This window comes from Mauremys mutica, chromosome 14 (genome assembly GCF_020497125.1).
Source record: "Mauremys mutica isolate MM-2020 ecotype Southern chromosome 14, ASM2049712v1, whole genome shotgun sequence".
NCBI classification, from domain to species: domain Eukaryota; kingdom Metazoa; phylum Chordata; order Testudines; family Geoemydidae; genus Mauremys; species Mauremys mutica.
In genome coordinates this window covers 43,835,040-43,854,503 of record NC_059085.1, presented here as the reverse complement: position 1 = coordinate 43,854,503, position 19,464 = coordinate 43,835,040, and the positions used below count along the sequence as shown (strand labels likewise).

Genomic DNA, 19,464 nt, shown 5'->3' with positions numbered 1-19,464 from the left:
CGCAGCGCCTTTGCCACACTCCGTCGTCCCCACCGCAGTGTCACCGGGCTGGGTGGGGGTGCAGTCAGGAACCCAGCAGTACACCCACACGGGACGTGCAGTGACTGTAACATGCAGATCCACATGTTACAGGCGTACACACAGCAGGGAAAATGCCACAGCGACAGCCCCCAGGGCCTGCCCACCTGCAGCTCCAGAGCGGGCAGGAGAACTCCTGGCAGAAACAAGCCCATGGAAACCAAGGCAGACCTGGCGCAGCAGGCTAGAGCGCACCCCATGACATGGGTCTTTACAGAAGCTGCAGGCAATGGGGGCTGTGTCAGGAGTGGAAAGAAGGGAAGCCCCACGTTATGCTGCTCTCCTGCCTTTTCTGCCAGCTGAGGTCTGGGGCTGCTCATTCAGCGTTCTCTGGGGCGGGGGGAGGACGTCCCATTGCCTGCGATTTCAGGGGATGGGACCGGGGGAAATCCTCTTGACAATTTCAGAAGACCTCTGGCCTCTCAAGCTGGCTCCCTACATTTTCAAACCCAGGTGCCTAAAGTTAAAATCCTAAAGAAAAGTGACCGAATTCTCAAAGGTGCTGAGCTCCTGAGACTGCCACTGACTTCAGTGAGAGCCGAGTCATTTAGCACCTTTACATAGGTCAATTTAGTGGCCTAAATGTGGATTTGGACACCTAACTTTAGGCATCCAGATTTGATTAAACGTGCAGATGCCACTAGGCTCCCCATGGATTGGGAGGGGCTTTGCTCCGTGTGTTGTCAGGGCAACGGGGGCTGCAAAGCTGAGCTGGGACCCAGGAAAGCAGCAGAGACTGTGCGACGAGAAAGCTGTTGTATATCAAAGGATTCTAAGCATGGTCCAGTCAGGTGTTCCCGCTCCGTAGAAGGTCGGAAGGAATGCTACTTGCCCAGGGATTTGTTAGGTACCTCATGGCCTCTGGGTTTGGTTCATATATTCCCTTGTTTGGGCACTGGCATCCATAATGTCGGCATTTCTCTGGGCAGGGGCGGCTCTAGCTTTTTTGCCGCCCCAAGCACGGCAGGCAGGCTGCCTTCGGTGGCTCGCCTGCGGGAAGTCCACCGGTCCCGCGCCTTCGGCATACCCGCCACCGAATTGCTGCCGAAACCACAGGACCAGCGGACCTCCCGCAGGCAAGCCGCGGAAGGCTGCCTGACTACCGCCCTCGCAGGGACTGGCAGGGCGCCCCCCGGGGCTTGCCGCCCCAGGCACGTGCTTGGAGCGCTGGTGCGGCCCGTCTCTGGGCCACTGGATGGTATTGCCATCCCCCTCCAGGAGGCGGGCGCTCTCTCAGCAGCAGTGCCAGATATCATGGGTCGTAGGCAAACACTGGGTATTTTATTATTAAAACCCCCCTTTCAGCCAGTGCAGATGATTCTGACCCAGAACAGGTCCTGAAGGGCCTGTAATACAGACTGACCAACCCGAAGGGGGTGTCACTGGTATCAAGTAGGTGAAACGGGGGCACAAATTGCCTGAGCGAGACTTCCTGGAACAGCTACATCTCAAAACCTGAGAGCAGAAACTGTTGCCCAAAAGGCAAGTGCCTCACGCAGAGAACATGGGCATGCCTGGATCACGCCGTCAGAGAGCGAGTGAATCTCCAGCTCGAGGAGAGACACTTCACTTGCACAGGGATTTGCTATTCAGACCATGTGTTTCTCTGCTGTTAAGCAGGCAGGCAGAGTTTAAAGAGCCTAATTAGATAATCAGCAACAGCAGGGAGAGTTCGCAGAGCTAGCATGTTCCTGAAATAGCTGACATGCGGTGCATTGGCATCTTGTCAAATGCTGTCACTACCAGATCGATGCGTGAGCAGAAGAGGAGGGAAATATTCATTACATCTTTCTGTCTTGCAGAAGGCGTGCTCTGCCACCTGCTTGCATTCACTCTGCTTTTGGCATTGCTGCGGACCTCACAGCTTCTAGCCACACCAATGCGTCTGCTTGCCTCTGACACTAGCCAGTCACCCAGAACTGTATGGGCTAAGAAGGGTTTCTCAGAGCAGCCTGTGAACAAGTGGTGGGAAAACTGTCTCAGCAGTTCACTGGCACAGGTGGACCAGCAGAGAGCTGAACAGCAAAGTCCTACAAATCCTATCCCAGTCCACGACCCTGTGTGTCTCAATGGCCCTGGCTAGGTGTGCTCTTGTTTTGAATCATGCCTGGGAGCATGACCTGCCTTCCTCCTCACATGTGCTGCAATAGTTCCTGGGAGATTTTAACCCACCTGCCTCCTGCTTTGGGGCAGAGACAGACCCAAATCCCCAAAATCCAGTGCACACTGCACCTGAGCCTAAAGCTGTTCTCCTCCAGTAGATCCCAGCTTTGCAAAGCACTACCTGACATTAACAGACATGCTCCACTTTCCGTGGCTGGTTGGCTCATTTCCAAACAGAATGGGAAAAGAGTATCAGCAATTTGTATCAGCATGAGAGTATCAGCAATTTGTTCAAGGACAGTGCCTAGTCCCCGCGCCCTGGAGAGTGCATCTCACAGAGGAGCTGGCTGCTGCAATGCCTGCTCAACTCGGCTGGACTCCCGCCTGCTGCAGAGCCAGAAGGGATTTACACAGCAGCAGCAGAGGGGCTGCACCAGACCTGTCCACATACTTATTCATGCCAGAGACTAAGCGCTCAGGGAAGAATGGAGCTGGAGCCAGGGCTTAAAGTGATCTGGAAGCACCCACAACAGGCCTGCGCTAGTCTCACACAATTGTAGGGCTCTGACAGCTTGTTTCAGGCACATTCATAGTGCCCACTCACTCAGCAGTGAGTGGGTCACCTTCGGGGGGCGGGGTGGGGGGCTGTGACCCTGCAGGACTCAGCCCTAGTGCAATCTCTGGATGGAGCTCCTCAGCCTTCTCTTTCTGCCAATACACAAGCCCTTCACCCTTGGACCACCTTAAACACAAAACTCCTGGAGCTCTACCCGAACAGTAACAAGATCCCCCCGGATTCCCAGCCCTGTGACTAGCTGCCCCAGTGATTCTTCTGAAGTTGGCAGGGAGATGGGAGCCTGCTCCTAGCACCGTGTGGGAAGGCACAGCCCAGGTTTAAGCCAACACTGGTTCATATGGGACCACAGAGCTCACAGGGTGTATTTCTACAGAAACCCTGGAAAAGCAGCTTCTTCGAGCACTGTGGGAATGCCCCGGCCCCTAGGCGGTGTCTCCGCACTGCTCCCAGCCCTTACGCTTACATCCAGAATTCACGCAGGCTGGCACCAACCCAGCCAATCCCCAGGAACAGCCCCTGCTGGGAAGCACCTCACAAGCAGAGGGGATTGCAGAGAGCCTCCCGTGGCTGCCGCTGTGCTTCTCCCTTCCCTGAAGCACTTCCACCTGCCTTCGGGTCTGAAAAGGGATCAGACCAACTGGGCACAGAACAGAGGTGACCTGCTTGTCCTCTGGCATGTGCTCACACCTCTGCCTGCCTCCTAGTGAGCACCTGCCTCAGCCACATCCTTCTGCTCACTCAGTGGGGATGGTGCTGATCTCAGCGTGCCTGATGTAGATCGCTTTTAAACTCATTAACAGTCTGCTCATTCACAGGAGCATTACCGCAGGCCCCATCTCTGCTCTGTAAACCCGGCGCTGCCTAACGACTGCACTGACACGTCTCTGCAGAACCCTACAGCGCACACCACTGACCGTGTGTGGCTGACGGTGCCCTGCCAGGTGGGCTCATTTATCAGCATTTCCATAGCACTTGTCGCCATAGTAGCGGAGCGGCTCACAATGATACGGCCCCTCCCTGCTCCTGGGTGGTGGTTATAAATCACATTCATGTCTGTCAGCCCAACACACTGCCTTAGGAAAAGAGGCCCTGAAGACTGCAGTGCACTATTCCAGGTACCTCAGCTTCTGATTAGGAAGCACAGATAAAGCAGTATCAGCACCTGGTTTAGGCCATGAGGAGAGATTCCTAGTTCTCAGCACCCTGGGAGACTAGAGCTCAGTTCAGTATCATCCCAGACACAGGCCACCAGACTGGGAGTGTCCCTACTTTGCACTGGATGGCGCAGAGGCAGGTGCCCTGGCCTTTAATATGGAGCTGCTGGATGCAAAGAATGTGTGTGAAGAGGAGGAGAGGCTGGAGCATGGCATGGGCTTGATGGGCAACACTTCCATTTCAGCAAAGCCACCAGGGAGCTTTGCTTTTATGCAAATTAGGTTGATCCCTGGGATCCTGGCCGGTTACCAGGCCCACCCTCACTATCTACTCATGGGCCACACCTCTCTGGGCAGGCTGTGATGTCACTGGGCTGCCAAACACACCTGAGCCCTTTGGTCAGAGAGGGCACCTCACGGACACTGGGTGAGCAGGCATCAGAACTGCTACAGAGCTGCACCCAATGTCCTCATCTCTTGTCCACGGAGCTAGTCACGGGGCTCTAAGCTGCAGGAACATGTCTCTGTTATTTATATTACCACAGTGCCTTGGGGCCCAGCAATGGAGGAAGGACCCAGGGTGCTAGGCACTGTACAAACACATGGTCCCTGCCCCAAAGAGCTTACAGTCTGTAGTGCAGCCGTTCCCAAACCAGGGCGGGGGACAGGAGTGTACAGCTGTCTGGTCACATGGGGCTGGCTCTTCTACTCCAATGCAATAAAGACCAGCAGCTGGATACAGTGAGAAACACACAAGCAAAATATTTCATGTACGTGATTAATCCAGTTGCCACAGAGGTGTGTGAGCACAACTGGAAGGGAGGTGAGGGCTGGTGACGGCAAATGGGAAGGGAAGGAAACACAGCTCCCCGAATCCTCGTGTGCAAAGGGCACTAACGTGGAATGACATTTGCCAGTTCACTACTTGATCTGTGTGTGAAAGTGTTCTTCACACATGCCTACTGAGAGGCCATTTTTGGTTTGTTTGTTCCGAAACAATTAAAGCCCTGGACCATGCACACACCTGGGCTGCACGTGCCTTCCAGAGAAAGGAGTGATGTGTGGGAAGGGAACAGCTCTGGGAATGGCCTGTTTGCAGACACACTGGCTGTACAAGCACAGTCTTCTGGGCCTCAGCAGCGTTCATGGCTGAGTGAGTGACACGGTGTTCCTGGGTTTAGCGCCAGAGCAGCAGGTTCATTGCCTCCAACACACCAAACAGTTACAATCAGCCAGGGAAAAATGAGAAACTCACCTCTGGCCCTGAAAAAACTTCAAGGGAGAACAGCAGCTGGGGAAACTCCACCTTTGTTGTGCCTCTGATATAAACACACCTTGCCTAAAGCCTTTCATCAAAGTGCACAGACTGCAGCACCCCAGCCACTAGGATAAAACTGACACTGAATTCTCCTCTTTTGCAGCAATGAAAAGCATAATGAGATGCTATTAACTGGGAGGAGGTGCCTGTAGCAGGTACAAAACATGCTTTAAGGTCTTGTACTACAGTGAAATTATTAGAGGCAGGGCTGGTAGCCCGACACTTCCCATTATAAGACCGTGTTTTCAGTTGCCAAACTAACTATTTGGGCTGAAATTTTCCAAGCCAGGGGTCTGTCTCAGACTGAATTAAAGTACCAACAAAAATTGTTCAGCTGATTCAGAGAACAAGATTAGGGAAAAATACATTGTTTTGCCCATGTTTAAAATATTCTCTCTGTGTTTAACTGAGAAGCTATAGTGCCTCCATGTCTGACAGCAAGGGCTTGAAACGTGGCAGGGACGGTGGCTTCACCCAGTGTCAGAGCTGTGCACGTTACTGTTCCTGTGAAAAACTGCCCAGATTTGGTAAAGTGACAGGCCACTGGAAATGCTCTGTTTGCACATGCTCTGAAGGGACCAATAGGTAAATTCTCTGAAGATTCTGTCTACACTGAGCATGCTCCAGTTCAGGGCCACAGAGGCTGAACAGGACTTTCCCAGTAATTGTTGCTCCCAGCTGCCGAGGAGCACTGTGGTGCTGGGTACCAGAACTGACAGGGAGACTCTCTCCTGTGTTTCCAATGATCCATCTGCCAGGCAGGCTGGAGGAGGAAGCTGCCTGACTTGAATGCAGAGGGGACAAGAGCTGAACATGTGAGAGGGGCAGCAGAGGGGGCGAAGTGCCAGGGGCAAGACTGGGAACGGGGAAAACAGGTGAGCGGAAGACAGATTAGAGAAGGAATCTAGGGGCAGGGATGACTAGGACTGCCTAGGCAATGAGTCGTGGGGGGGACGAGACTGAGGTGAAGAGTCAAGGAAGAGTGACTGGGAGCTGTGGGGGAGACACTGGGGACCAGGAGAGGGGGAAAGGGGTCAGCAATTTTGCTGCCCCAAGCACGGCGGCACGCCGCGGGGGGCACTCTGCCAGTCCCACGGCTCCGGTGGACCTCCCGCAGGCGTCCCTGCGGGAGGTCCACCGGAGCTGCCTGCCGCCCTCCCGGCAACCGGCAGAGTGCCCCCCGCAGCATGCCGCCCCAAGCACGTGCTTGGCGTGTTGGTGCCTGGAGCCGGCCCGGAAAGGGGTAGGGAGAAGACTGAAATTAGACACAGTGTCAGGGGTGGGAGACGACTGGGAGCTGGGACTCAGAAGGTGAGCTGTATTCTGTATTCAGAACCGGACTTGAACAGCATGCAGTAAATAGGACCTGGAGTCACACACGAAACAATGTGGATAAAACAAAATCTCGAATAGCTGCTCATTCAGCGTGCACCATCCATCCTGTGCACTGAATGAGGCGGGTCCTATGGAAACAACAGCATGGGGTCACCTAATTAAAGACTATGTTATAATGCATACACACAAGGAGGCCAAATCAAAGTTATAGGCAACCTTAATTCTGGCATTTCTTAACCTGAGTGCTTGACTCTGCAACCTTTACATTCTTTTGCATGTATAATATATAAAACAGACAGAAATGTGAGCTCCCGAAGACCTGATTCAAAGGATATAAACAGGCCTCCTCGTTCCCATCTCAGCCAGCACAAATGGTTTCTAAGACTAGGAACCTACAAACGCACCTGCAAGATATGCAGCAGCCCTAGGAAGGCTCCTCCTCCACCGATCCCATGCCTTCACTCTGTGGGAGAGGGGTCAGCAGGAAGACCCCTGTAACTGTGTCATTAAGACCGCTCTCCAGTGGCAACAGATACAGCTCAAGTGTCTATTATATAGGGGAGATGTACAGCATTAATACCTCCTGAACCATGGAGCCCAGCTGGAAGTGAAGTTTCTGACACAGCTCTCCCAAGTTGGACAGACTGCTAGCCCTCAGGGTGCTATCCGGGTCTCTTGCTCCTCTCAGGAAGGCATGAATCAGAGGAGCTCTGTACTGGCAGCTCATGTCCCCTGCAGGAGAGAGAAGGAGAAAGCACAGGAGGTTTAAGGAGATTTAACAGGTTTAAAAAGCAAACAGTTTAAAGGCCAGGAGATGCTTCCACTAGTGGGAAGGACTTTTCAGAACTCCTTTCCCGCTATGCTGAGCCCATTCCTGGTGCAGTATTGAAAAGCCTTTTCTCCAATTCAGTCTTTTTAGTTGCTGGCATTAGACATTAGTGGATCGAATAGTTTTAACCCCTTCATGGCTGTACCATGCTTTCCTATAGAGTTCCAGGATGTAGCACTTAAGCAGCTTCTCTCCTAGATAATGCAGGTGAGCCAGTGATCAGCTCTTATTAAATGACTTGTGTTCTCACTGGCAACACACCACTGTGTTGTCTCTGAGACAGGGGCTCTGCAAACCTAGTCCCTAGAGTGGATCATCAGTATTCTGGGTAATCTGAAGCAGAGACCCACATCTGGGGCTTTCACTCTGCTGTGCATGGTCTCAGCCAGTGCCATTTCCAGGACCGGCTGAGGGCCGACTCCATCAGGAGAAGCTTCAAACGATAGTCCCACTCCCTCTTGTCCTAGGTCTAAAGCTCCTGCAAATTCAGCACAGGTCTGTCTGATGACCTTCTCCTAGGCACTTAAGACAAGCAGCGTCGCCTCTGGGCATAGGTTTCGCACACCTCTCACATGACTTAAACCCCTGCGGCAGAGGCCTGCCCCGGTGTCTGGGGAAAACTGGGGGGGGATGACCCCCCAAAGTAAGCTTAGCTAACTATAAACTACAAACTACTGTAACTATAACTCTGTGAAACTATTTACAACTAGGAAAAGGGGAACCACTAGGTAGGTACTCGTGAATGCAAGAGACTGAGCTGCTCCAACGACTGTCACTGGTCGTAAGAAGGAACTGAGCAGGCGGTGAGTCCGCAGGGACCTATAGACACTGCCATGAAGATGCCACTCCAGGGGGCTCTGCAGCCAACCTGATGGGTCCCACTAGGGGAAAACCTTCCGACGATCATGCATGCGGTGCGCACACCTACTGGAACGTGCATGAGCAATCACTCGAAGAAGAATTAATGGTTCAGAGTGGGAAAAGCAGCCACTGTTGTCTAGTCCTTCATACTACAAGGCCAAGGGATGCACAGAGCTGAAACACACCAAAATTTAAAGCTGATAAAAAGGGGGTTTTTAATTAAAAAAAATGTGCCAAGTATAGTTATTGTGCAGGACTAGCTGCCACAAGATACCACAGGCTCAGCAGCAGTCATACAAAGATTTAACGTTTCTATGAAGAACAAGAAGAACATCCACTATTACAGTAGGCTGGATAAACCCGGGCTTCTGCTGCCAGACATAAGCCAACCACATTCTCCATAAGTCCACGCACTCTCCAGTTCTGAACAGCAGATGGCTTGTACCAAGGACTGGCTTCCATAACAGGGGACCAGAGGTGGGGTGTTCTCAAGAGTGCTTCTCGATGCATTTCCAAGTCATTCTTAACCTCACCTCTCTTTGGATTCAAAGTGATTCCCTCCCAGTTCAGACAGCAGCACAGAACACACAGCGTTCTTGTGACGCTGCTCCCCATAATGCTTTATAGAAATATGCTTATGAGTGTCAATATGACATCACTGGAATATGTTTTATGCTCGAGATGCCATGTAACAGATCTTTGCAAAGGTTATGATCTACTGAATCTATTCATCCTATTTGTATGCATGTATCATTTTTATATCTGAAGTTATGAGCATTGGCTCTATGCTTGTATTTAAAGTGTGTGCTGTAGGAAGCACATAAGGCAGATTTGGTCAACATAGTGTGAAGGGGTTATTCAAGTAATTGGGAGAACTTAACTAGCAACCGACTTTGGGAAGACGCCAATCCACATCTGAGCTTTCCTGGGAACGTTCAAACTAACATGTAAACAATGGCGTTGGCCTGCAAAAAGCTGAATCATTCACAGACATGTGACTTGCCCAGGTGGCTACAGACTCCATCTTGTTACTGTGATTTTGCACAGGAAAACAAAGGGGTTTCTGCCCACAAGAGAAAGAATATAAAAGGCCCTGGAAATCCCTCCTTTTTGTCTTCAGCTGGCTCAAAGATAGCCTCTCCACCCCAAAGAGATGCCTGAAAGAAACTGGAACAAAGAACAGTAACCACAGGGGTGTAAGTGATTGCTGGGCCCAGACTAGGAAGGAGTCTAGTCTGTGAAAGAAGCTTATTGGAACATCTCTGAGGGGGGGATTTACCTGCATTTAGTTTCCTACTGTATTAGGCTTTGACTTGAATGTTTTTGTTTTATTTTGCTTGGTAACTTACTTTGTTCTGTCTGTTATTACTTGGAACCACTTAAATCCTACTTTTTATATTTAATAAAATCATTTTTTGCTTACTAATTAACCCAGAGCAAGTAATTAATTCCTGGGGGAGCAAACAGCTGTGCATCTCTCTCTATCAGCGTTACAGAGGGCGAACAATTGATGAGTTTACCCTGTATAAGCTTTATACCGAGTAAAACGGATTTATTTGGGGATTTGGATCCCATGGGGAACTGGGTATCTGGGTGCTAGAGACAGGAGCACTTTCTAAGCCGTTTTCAGTTAAATCCGCAGCTTTTGGGGGACATGGTTCACACCTGGGTCTGTGTTTGTAGCAGGCAAGCGTGTCTGGCTCAACAAGACAGGGCACTGAAGTCCCAAGCTGCCAGGGAAAATGGGCACAGAGGTAGTCTCAGCACATCAGGTGGCAGTCCCAAGGGGGTCTCTGTGATCCAACCCGTCACAGTTGTATCAAGGTCACACAGCCTGGACTGCTCACTGGCATCCTCCAATTCTACACAGACAGACTTCAGCCAGTTACTAGTAGGGTTAACACCTCTGCAGAGTTCTGGGAACACCATAAACTAAAGCAATTGTGCCCTCGCACTACATAGCTGCCCATTTGTAATATTTTCTCTGTCCATTACATTTTCAAACAAGCCCCTTGGTGCTTTCTCTCATTCTGCCTCTCACATTTTGGAGGAGCTCCCTGGAAACATTGCAAAGATACCTCATGATCCCCCTTCAAATCTCTCCTTAAAACTCTCCTTTGCTGGCACAGCTAAAAACACTTGACAACGGTTCGGCTGCTGGGTATGCTGAGACGACACCTGTCATGCTGATCAGCACTGTCTCCCTGTACTTCCCTGACTCTGTCTCCATCTGTTTCTTTTGTCTTATACTTAGGATTGTCAGCTCTTTAGGGCAAGGACCAGCTCTTCGTTCTGTGGCTGTACAGCACCTAGCACAAAGGGGTCTTGGTCCAGGACCGGGGTCCCTAGGCACTACGCTAATACAAATAATAAATAAAAGAATGCTACGTTCCTTGTTCTGGAATTCACACACTGTGCCATGCAGCAAAGATGTCTATACCCCTGGAGGTAACAGTGTAGGGTTTTTTGCACTGGTCAGCAATGGGAGGCTGGCATCTCCCCAGCATTGCACTGAAAGGACCAGGCCATTGAGGGAAAGCTAATTACTCTGGCTCTCTCTTGCTAAAGCCAGTGACAGCACCGGCCGGTTGGTGGATTAGTTACTGAATGAACAAGGATCGGAGGGGTGGCCGTGTTAGTCTGGATCTGTAAAAAGCAACAAAGAGTCCTGTGGCACCTTATAGACTAACAGACGTATTGGAGCATGAGCTTTCGTGGGTGAAGACCCACTTTGTCCGACATATTCACCCACGAAAGCTCATGCTCCAGTACATCTGTTAGTCTATAAAGTGCCACAGGATTCTGTTGCTTTTTGAATGAACAAAGCAGCCCCCGCCCCCCCCCCCCCCCGCAGAGCAGGGCGGATAATCCCTGACTAACCAGAGGAAATGTCTCCCCTGACGTAGCTTTGGCAGATTTAATGTGCCTGTGATGAAAACTCACTGCAATGATGTAAAACTTTCAGGAAACCTCAGAGAGGGAAGGGAAGAGCTTTTTCCCCACTTGCCCCATCCGAAATGGGGCTTGTTGATAAGCAGGGTGCAGCCAGAGTGATTCAATGTGACACACACACCAGCATCAGGTTACACAGATTCTGTTCGCTTTGCTAGTACTTTCAGCCAACTAACAGATCTCAACTTGTCTTGAACTATCTGCTGCCAGGCGCCAGAAGCAAAAATGCTACTTTATAATAAGGCTGAGACAACGAGCTGAAGCTGGTGCAAACAAGCACTCATTGGGTGGGAAGTTGGTGTGCCACACGGTCTGAGGCAGTGGCAACTGTCACAACCGCCCACAACCAAGGCCTCAGCCCTGACCTCAGATAGATAAGCAGCCGAGCGCTGCATCTCCTGTAGAGTTCAGCACCACAGGAGATTTTTCAAGGCAAGCAGTGAGATGCGCCTGCTACCCAAGATGAGAATTCAGCCCTAACCGAGCAGAATAGCGCAAACGGTTTCTCCGAGTCAGCTGAGTCTGTCCCATAATTGACACCAGCTGTGTCACAGCAGGAGGGGGAAGGAGAGAAGTCGCCATTTAATTGGTCTATGCTGCATGTGGATCCACAAGATTTCGAGCTCCACCGTCTGCAAGTCAAACAAGGGAGTGTGTAGTACGGTACAGATTGAATGGCATGGTCCCTAGAAATAAACCCAGATTTCCCCAGTCACCAACTGACTGTGTTTCCCGACTGACCCTTCTGTCGGGGCTGGGCTGGCCTGGCCAGCCAATTACTGAGGAACAATTAATCAGAGTCTCCCTGCTGTAGAAATCTGGTTGATTAGATTGTCACACACACTGGGGCTTTTATGCCAGCAATATACCCTGCCTCTGCACCGGTCAGCTCTTGCCAATCTGTCATTGCTACTGCCAGCACCACCGGGAGGGGGAGGGGATGGTTTCAATTGTTTATTCCTTTTTATAGTTTTGCATCATTGTCCTACTAGCTGTCAGTGATTTCTGGTTCTCTCATCACCTAGTGAGTGGCCAGTTGGCTGGACAGGGCCACCAGGAGATGCCCAACAATACTCTGCTGGAGCTCCATGATCAGCTGAGAGGATCACAACCCTGAGCCCTAGAGCCATGGTTACTGAAGCTGCAGCAGAGAGACAGAGACAATTTATTCATAACCACTTAGAGCTGACACAGTTACAGCCATAAATTCAGGGTATAATATCCTGCTGAAGGCAATGATCAACTGATTGGACTTCTATTCTGTATTGAGCCCCCAGTTCCAGCCCAGATTGCTGCAGTTTAACCTGCCATGAAAATCGTTTTCCATTGTCTTGAGAGCAAATGGGAAAGAATGATGTATCCTCTCACTCCTCTGGAGCTGTTGGGAGGTTGAGATAACCGGCTCACTGGCTGCCTCCGCGCTGTGCACGTACTACCAGTGTTCAACCACCTTCATGCTGAAGCAAGCTCTTGGTCTTGATGGGACATGTGAGTGCAGCCAGTACAGCAGCACTAAAGCACTCACTGGATGGGCAGGCCGCATACATTTCTACAGTCCTCCTTCAGTTCTGCTTTCCTGGTTTGCGCACACGCAGCACCGAAGTCCATATTTCTGTGTCCCATGCACTTTGGGGAGCATTAGGCCATTGCTGTTCTTCTCTGAGAGAGTTCAGATCCCTGATCACCTGGAGAAGCACAGCCTGAGCAGGGGTAGCACAAACTTCCCAGCAGCTGCGCCCCAGACCTACTCTTACATCTCAAATCTGAACAGAAAGACCTCAGCTAGGGGCAAGAAAGATTGAGTCTTCATGGCTCTTCAGCGCTTGGCTTCTCTGCCAAGGGTGACAATTCATGTCATTTGTACTGTGGGCACTTGTGCACTGAGACCAACCACTGGCTACCAGTTGGTAACAACTTTTGCTCCCGACTAGCCAGCTCAGGGTGTTCCGTTCAGCACTGCAGCAACACACCCCATTAAGGCAGACAGACCATGCCAAGTATTTCAAAGTTACAGGAGCAGCTGGCTGCACTGCTGGAAGGGACAGTTTGTGCCACCAGCCATGCAAGAGTCCCATGGAGGCAACTGCAAAGCGGTTTTCACCCTGTTTAAGAAACAATGGCCCCAGTCCACACCATTTGCTTCAGATTAGCAACCACATGGGAGGAGTCAGACACCACTGTGGTGTCTAAATGGAGTTAATGGCCTTTCGCTAGGCCAAAGTACTACTTCTGAAGGGATTGTTACGACACAGGAAATACCCTTTGCCAGGGATGTTCCTGCTATAAAAATCAACACGGAAAGAATTCATGTGCATTTATTTTTGTTGTGAGAGCCTCAAGCCTCAAGCAGCCTGTCCATTTCGATTGGATCAGAACCATGTACATTAGCTTGGTTACATTAGATGCTTCAAATCAATATTAGGTCAAATGTTCAAAAATGTTACCGGCATTTTGATTTCATATTAAAATACAAAATTCTTCTAATGGTTAATTTTAGTTCTTGTACAGACTGGCAAACTCCACTCAGCTACAGTCATCTGATGTGATCAGACCCATGCAAGTAGCCTTCCCTCTACTCCAGAGGAGACAGAAGGGCCAGTTGTGCTGCAGGATTGTCTCCCTGGAGGAGATGGAGGAGTTCCAATTCATGGCAAAGTTGAGAAAAAAAGATTGAGATAAAAAGGTGGGTTTGAAATGCCGGATAAACTCTTTAGAGTGTTGCAATATGCACAATTTAAAGACATATCGTTTAATTTAATTTGGTCTATAAATACTCAGGCTAGTCAGCACATGCCGAAGAGTAAATGTCCCAGGGACTGTAGCGGTAAAGGAGCGTAGTCTGGAAGAGACGGCTGAGAGCCTGGCGACATCACGGCTTGCCCTCCAACCCTCAAACTCAGTAGCCCCTGTGGTGCTCTCCTTGCAGTGACACACAATGGCTGAGGCACCCATGTGCCAGTCACAACAGAGCCCTGTTCTGCCAAGGCTCAACAAGGGGCATCGCAAGGTCGATCTACCCAGGACGAAGGGCTGCGATCTAATGCCAAGGAGCTGATCCCTCCTACATGGCAGGTCCCCGACAGACAGCAGAGACAGTCACCTACGAATCCCAGCCAAACAACTGAAGTCAGAGTGGAGGTTGCAGAGAACTACTGACCAGTTTAAAACATTAGAGCATAATAGTGCTAATGAGGCAAAAGTCAAGACGACCAACCATACTGAGGGCTTGTGTACGCTACAAATGGTTGACAGGTTATGCTGGCAAAGCCCCCTAGTGTAGACGCAGCACACACCCACAGAGGGAGTTTTCTGTCAGCATAACATCACCTCCCGCAACGTCAGACGGAAGCACTCTTCTGCCAGCAGAGTTGTGTCTCCTCTCTGGGGGTTCTGACGGCATAGTTATGTCAGCTAGGAGGGGTGGTTTTTCCACACAGCTGCAACGACAAAACGCTGTAGTGTAGACCTGGTCTGAGAGTTCAGAAATGCTGACCATCAGAGTCAGGGAATACTCAGCTCCGATTCCACTGCAAAGTTTGGCTCTGTCTAGCTTTGGGATTTAAGGTGCCTGACCTCATTTCCTGAGCGTCCTTCATGGAATTTTCAAGTATGGACCACAGGCCCCACTCCCCTTTTCCCAGACAAAGCTCTCCATAACTGGCTTGTAAACTGCAAACCCCTGTCTCGTAAGAGGCTAGAGACAAGACCTTCCCCAGGGCCTTGGAGTATGTGCCAGTCACCACAACATCACACATCCTCCTGTACCTATCATCCACACAAGACCCTGCTCCCCAGCTATTTCTCCATTATTGGCCAAATACCTGATTCTGCCCCCATTCAACCTCCCAAAACTGGCCAGGCCTCTATATTAGAGATACTTGCTAGAGCCTCAGTCAAGAGACTAGGCTGAATGCAGGAAAAGCCCCAGCCTCCCCATCATGCCCTGCCAGGGCCGCCCAGAGGGGGGGGCAAGAGGGGCAATTTGCCCCAGGCCCCGAGCCCCACGGGGGCCCCCACCAGAGTTTTTCGGGGCCCCTGGAGCGGGGTCCCTCACTCGCTCCGGGGTGCCCGGCAAACTCTTGTGCGGTCGGGCGCAGGAGCTTCTGCCACTCCCGGTCTTCGCCGGCGGGGGGACCTTCCGCTCCGGGGCGGAAGGACCCCCCGCTGGCGAATTACCACAGAAGACGGAGCGGGACCCGCCGCCGAAGTGCAGCCCGGTCTTCGGCGGTAATTCAGCGGCGGGGGGCCCTTCCGTTCCGGGACCCGCTGCCGAAGTGCCCCGAAGACCCGCGGTGGGGCCCCCCTCCGCCGAATTACCGCCGAAGACCGGGCTGCGCTTCGGCGGCGGGTCCCGCTTCGGTGGTAATTCGGCGGCGGGGGGGGGGCCCCCCGCCACGGGTCTTCGGGGCACTTCGGCGGTGGGTCCAGGAACGGAAGGGCCCCCCGCCGCCGAAGACCCCGGGCCCCCGGAATCCTCTGGGCGGCCCTGTGCCCTGCCAATGCCATGGGAGCCTCTGCTACTCAGGAAAGGCTGGAAGAGTGAGTGCACGCTGTCACTGTGCAGCAAAATATCTTGCTGCTGTGATCCAAGGAATTCATGTCATGTGGCTAATAGCGGGCTCTTGCAATCAGTAAGAGGAGGATAAATAAGAGACGAGAGGGCAGAGCCAAAGCTGGGGTGGGAACCTGCACTTTCGTATTCTTAGCATTGCTGAACACCAGGCATGACATTCAGATCTCCTGACTTTCCAGTCTGGTTTGGTAATTGCAAAGCTCAGGGGATAGTTTAATGAATGGTCTATTTACACAGCCAGCCCTACATTTTGTCTTGGGATTTCATTTTTTTAAATTCAGCCTCTTGCTCCCTGTTCTCCCAGATACAGAAAAGGGCAAGGGCCACCAATCCAAACCAGCTCCCTTGCTTTGGGGAGGAGGAGGAGAGAACTGCAAATGTGTTGTTTTTTTTAAAGGAGAAAAATTAGCAATGAGCAGGATAAAGCATTGACACACTGCAGTATAATTATGTGATTATCTTTAAAGAAAGGGCTCTTTGCTAGTTGCAGCTCGTGCCTATGAGCCAAGAGAATTTTCCCGTAGTTGGTGGTTTTGGAGAAGGTTTAGGATAGCAGTGTAAAGGAATCCAACCTGCAAGAGATGTAATTCTACCTCGGAAAATAAAAAGCCCTTCAAATCACCATATGGCTGAGTGGGAAGGTGAGAGTTAAACATTCTAAATGCTGCAAACCCTCTGCAGAGACCACACAGCAAGGGGGAGTTTCTATCAGTGAAAAGACAGTGATGGACTGGTCTACACACCTCCCCCAACCACTCTTCTACCCACTGAAGGGGATTGGCTGGGAGGCAGGAAGGTAATGAAAGCAAGTCAGAATCATTCAAGAGTTGGATCAACCACTCCCAGTGAGGAGACAGGAGTCCGGGGCTGTTCTGCGAAGTAGGGGAACATGACTTATGTTCTGTGCTGAATCTGCAGAATCGCTCCACATGGAACCTCATTTGTTCAAGATTTCTGGGCATAAGGTTATAGCCCAGGACACTACATTTTAACAATAAGGGGATGGTGAAAGCACAACACCCCATTCCAGGCAAATTGAGGAGATGGGGGTGTGACATTGCACTCTATATGATTTTATAAAAATATGCTAATAAGCAAATATAATGTAACTGGGATAGGCTTCATACAAAAGGTCTCTTGTAAGGTATCATTACAAAGCTTATAATCTACTGAGTGTGATCATCCTGATTGTATAAAGGCAACACTCTTGTATCTGAAACTAGAGAGATGAAATATAACTCTGAGGGCCTATTGTAATTTTGCAAAGTGCGGGCCATTAATGGTGGTCTGGAATCTTGATGACTCCCATTAACCAGAGCAATTGACTGGATGGCTCTGTTTGTGGGCAGGCCTTCCTGTGAGTCAGGCTGGGAAGAATGAAGGCTTGGGAGGGTTTTACAGTGACATGTGATTATGTCACCTGAACCGGAATCCATGTCACTTTAACCTGGTGCTTTTCCATTGAGAAGGAGGGGTGGGAACCCAGAGGGACAAAGGATTCCCGCCATATGCAAAAGAGATAGAGAAGTGGGTGGAACAGAGAAGGGGAGGAGCCGTCATGAGGAATCCCCCAGCTACCACCTGAAACAAGGGCTGTACCGGGGAAAGAATTGTGCCCAGGCCTGGAAGGTGTCTAGTCTGAGGATAAAACTTATTGAAGCATCTCTGAGGATGAGATTATCTGTATTCAGTTTGATTAGACATACATTTGCGTGTTTTATTTTATTTTGCTTGGTGACTTACTTTGTTCTGTCTGTTACTACTTGGAACCACTTAAATCCGACTTTCTGTATTTAATAAAATCACCTTTTACTTATTAATTAACTCAGAGTATGAATTAATACCTGGGGAGCAAACAACTGTGCATCTCTCTCTATCAGTGTTCTAGAGGGTGAACAATTTATGAGTTTACCCTGTATAAGCTTTATACAGGGTAAAATGGATTTATTTGGGTTTAGACCCCATTGGGAGTTGAGCATCTGAGTGTTAAAGACAAGCAAACTTCTGTGATCTGCTTTCAGGTAAACCTCCAGCTTTGGGGCAAGTACTTCAGACCCTGGGTCTTTGTTGGAGCAGACGGGAGTGTCTGGCTCAGCACGACAGGGTGCTGGAGTCCCGAGCTGGCAGGGAAAACAGGAGCAGAAGTAGTCTTGGCACGTGAGTTGGCAGCTCCCAAGGGGGGTTCTGTGATCCAACCCGTCACAGGGGGCAATGCGAATGCAAACCTCCAGCTAACCCTTCACAGTCCCCACCCCAAAAGTGATGAACCTGTGGCTCACACCAAAGCAGCATAGCCACGTTTGAAAGGGAAAGGTCTAGAGAAGAACACCGGTCCAGGAGAGCAGAGGCTCTCCAGCCTCACTGCGGTCTATCATTCTGACACATTCCCACAGTATTCTGCAGCAATCTGTAGAAGAGAAGTTTTCCCTACACCAGGGAGAGGTCTGAGCTACAACTTGAGTGCAGAGAACATTAGTCACAAAGCGTGAGTGGTAGTAGGGCTGCGCCCAGAACACAGCACTGCCGATCAGCATTTAAAGAAATTCCACGCCTGTGAGAACGCATGTCCCCCAGCCACCTTGTCCACACCCAGGGAATCACCGGAACATCCCTGCTGCTGCTAACCCAGGCTCAGGCCCCGCAGTGGGAGCAATGCTGGGAGGCCCAAGAGCATTTTAAACATGCATTGATTAGTATGGTGCTGAGCAGTTAGAGGCCATCGTGCTTACAATGGCAGCAGCACCTGGCAACTCTGGGCTCTCAATGTTAGCGTCCGTGGAGCTGAAATGCCTTAGCAACCAGCAGTGCTGGCCAGGGCAGGATTTCTGCCTCAATCAGCACATCCTAGCAGCAGCCCAAAGCAGATTTATTACTCACTTTCTGCACCAGGCGAACACGAGGGGCACAGATGGGGAAGCATCTGGGACAGCTGATAATGTACAGCGGTAAGTGCAAGAAAAGGCTAGAAAGGAATCTAGTCAATGGATACCGCTGGCTCTGCAGTGAAGTACGAGGAATACTGTCTGTTCTCTGGGAAGCCCTCACCACAGGGCTGGGCAGGGGGAGAGAGAAGCATTAGGAGGCAGGGATTATTTTCCCGTATCAGCCATGCAGGTCTCCCAAACATCCAGAGGCACCAGACTAGCACACACAAATAACTGCCCTCCCATAAGAGGATTTATTTTTGTAACAGCAAAACTTGAGGGCACACAGTCACCATCGTGCCCAGACAAGCCACGAAGCTTCAGTCCCAGGGGAGCCAGGAAGTGCTGGGCAACACCATTTTGTTTTATAACGCGTTGTTAGCCATACGGGAAGCAGGTGGGCAACTCCTGAGCTACCGTTTACAGGGAAGTGAAGCAGAGGGAGAGTTTACGGTGCAGTAAATATCACACCTGGATCAAAACATATAGGAAGCTTTGTTGGGCTTCCCAGTGTTTGCTAGGCCAGGGAAAGGGGGTAGAGCTCTGAGAAGCTAGACATTATTGCTGAAAAGACTCCGCTTCTCCTCACAAGGTTGAGACTAGTTACATCACAAGCAGCTCCAAGGCTCCAGTACCCTGAGGTGGAAGAGCAGTACAGACGCCAGAGCTGGGTTTATGAGGCAATTGTCTCAGAGAAACTACAGGGATCACTACTTCTCCAAGGAGCAGGAGGAGATACTAAGCTCCAAGACATCCTGCT

The 19,464-nt window shown here is 50.7% G+C and overlaps 1 protein-coding gene across 3 annotated transcripts in view; it reads right to left on the bottom strand.

Moving 5' to 3' along the window:
* TANGO6 (transport and golgi organization 6 homolog) overlaps nucleotides 1-19,464 on the bottom strand; it is an 85,019-nt gene that overhangs the window by 9,912 nt on the left and 55,643 nt on the right. For all 3 annotated transcript variants that reach the window (XM_044987745.1, XM_044987746.1, XM_044987747.1), the window contains exon 16: nucleotides 7,146-7,297. In XM_044987745.1, coding sequence (XP_044843680.1) covers nucleotides 7,146-7,297 — 152 coding nt within the window. The remainder of the gene's footprint in view (nucleotides 1-7,145; nucleotides 7,298-19,464) is intronic.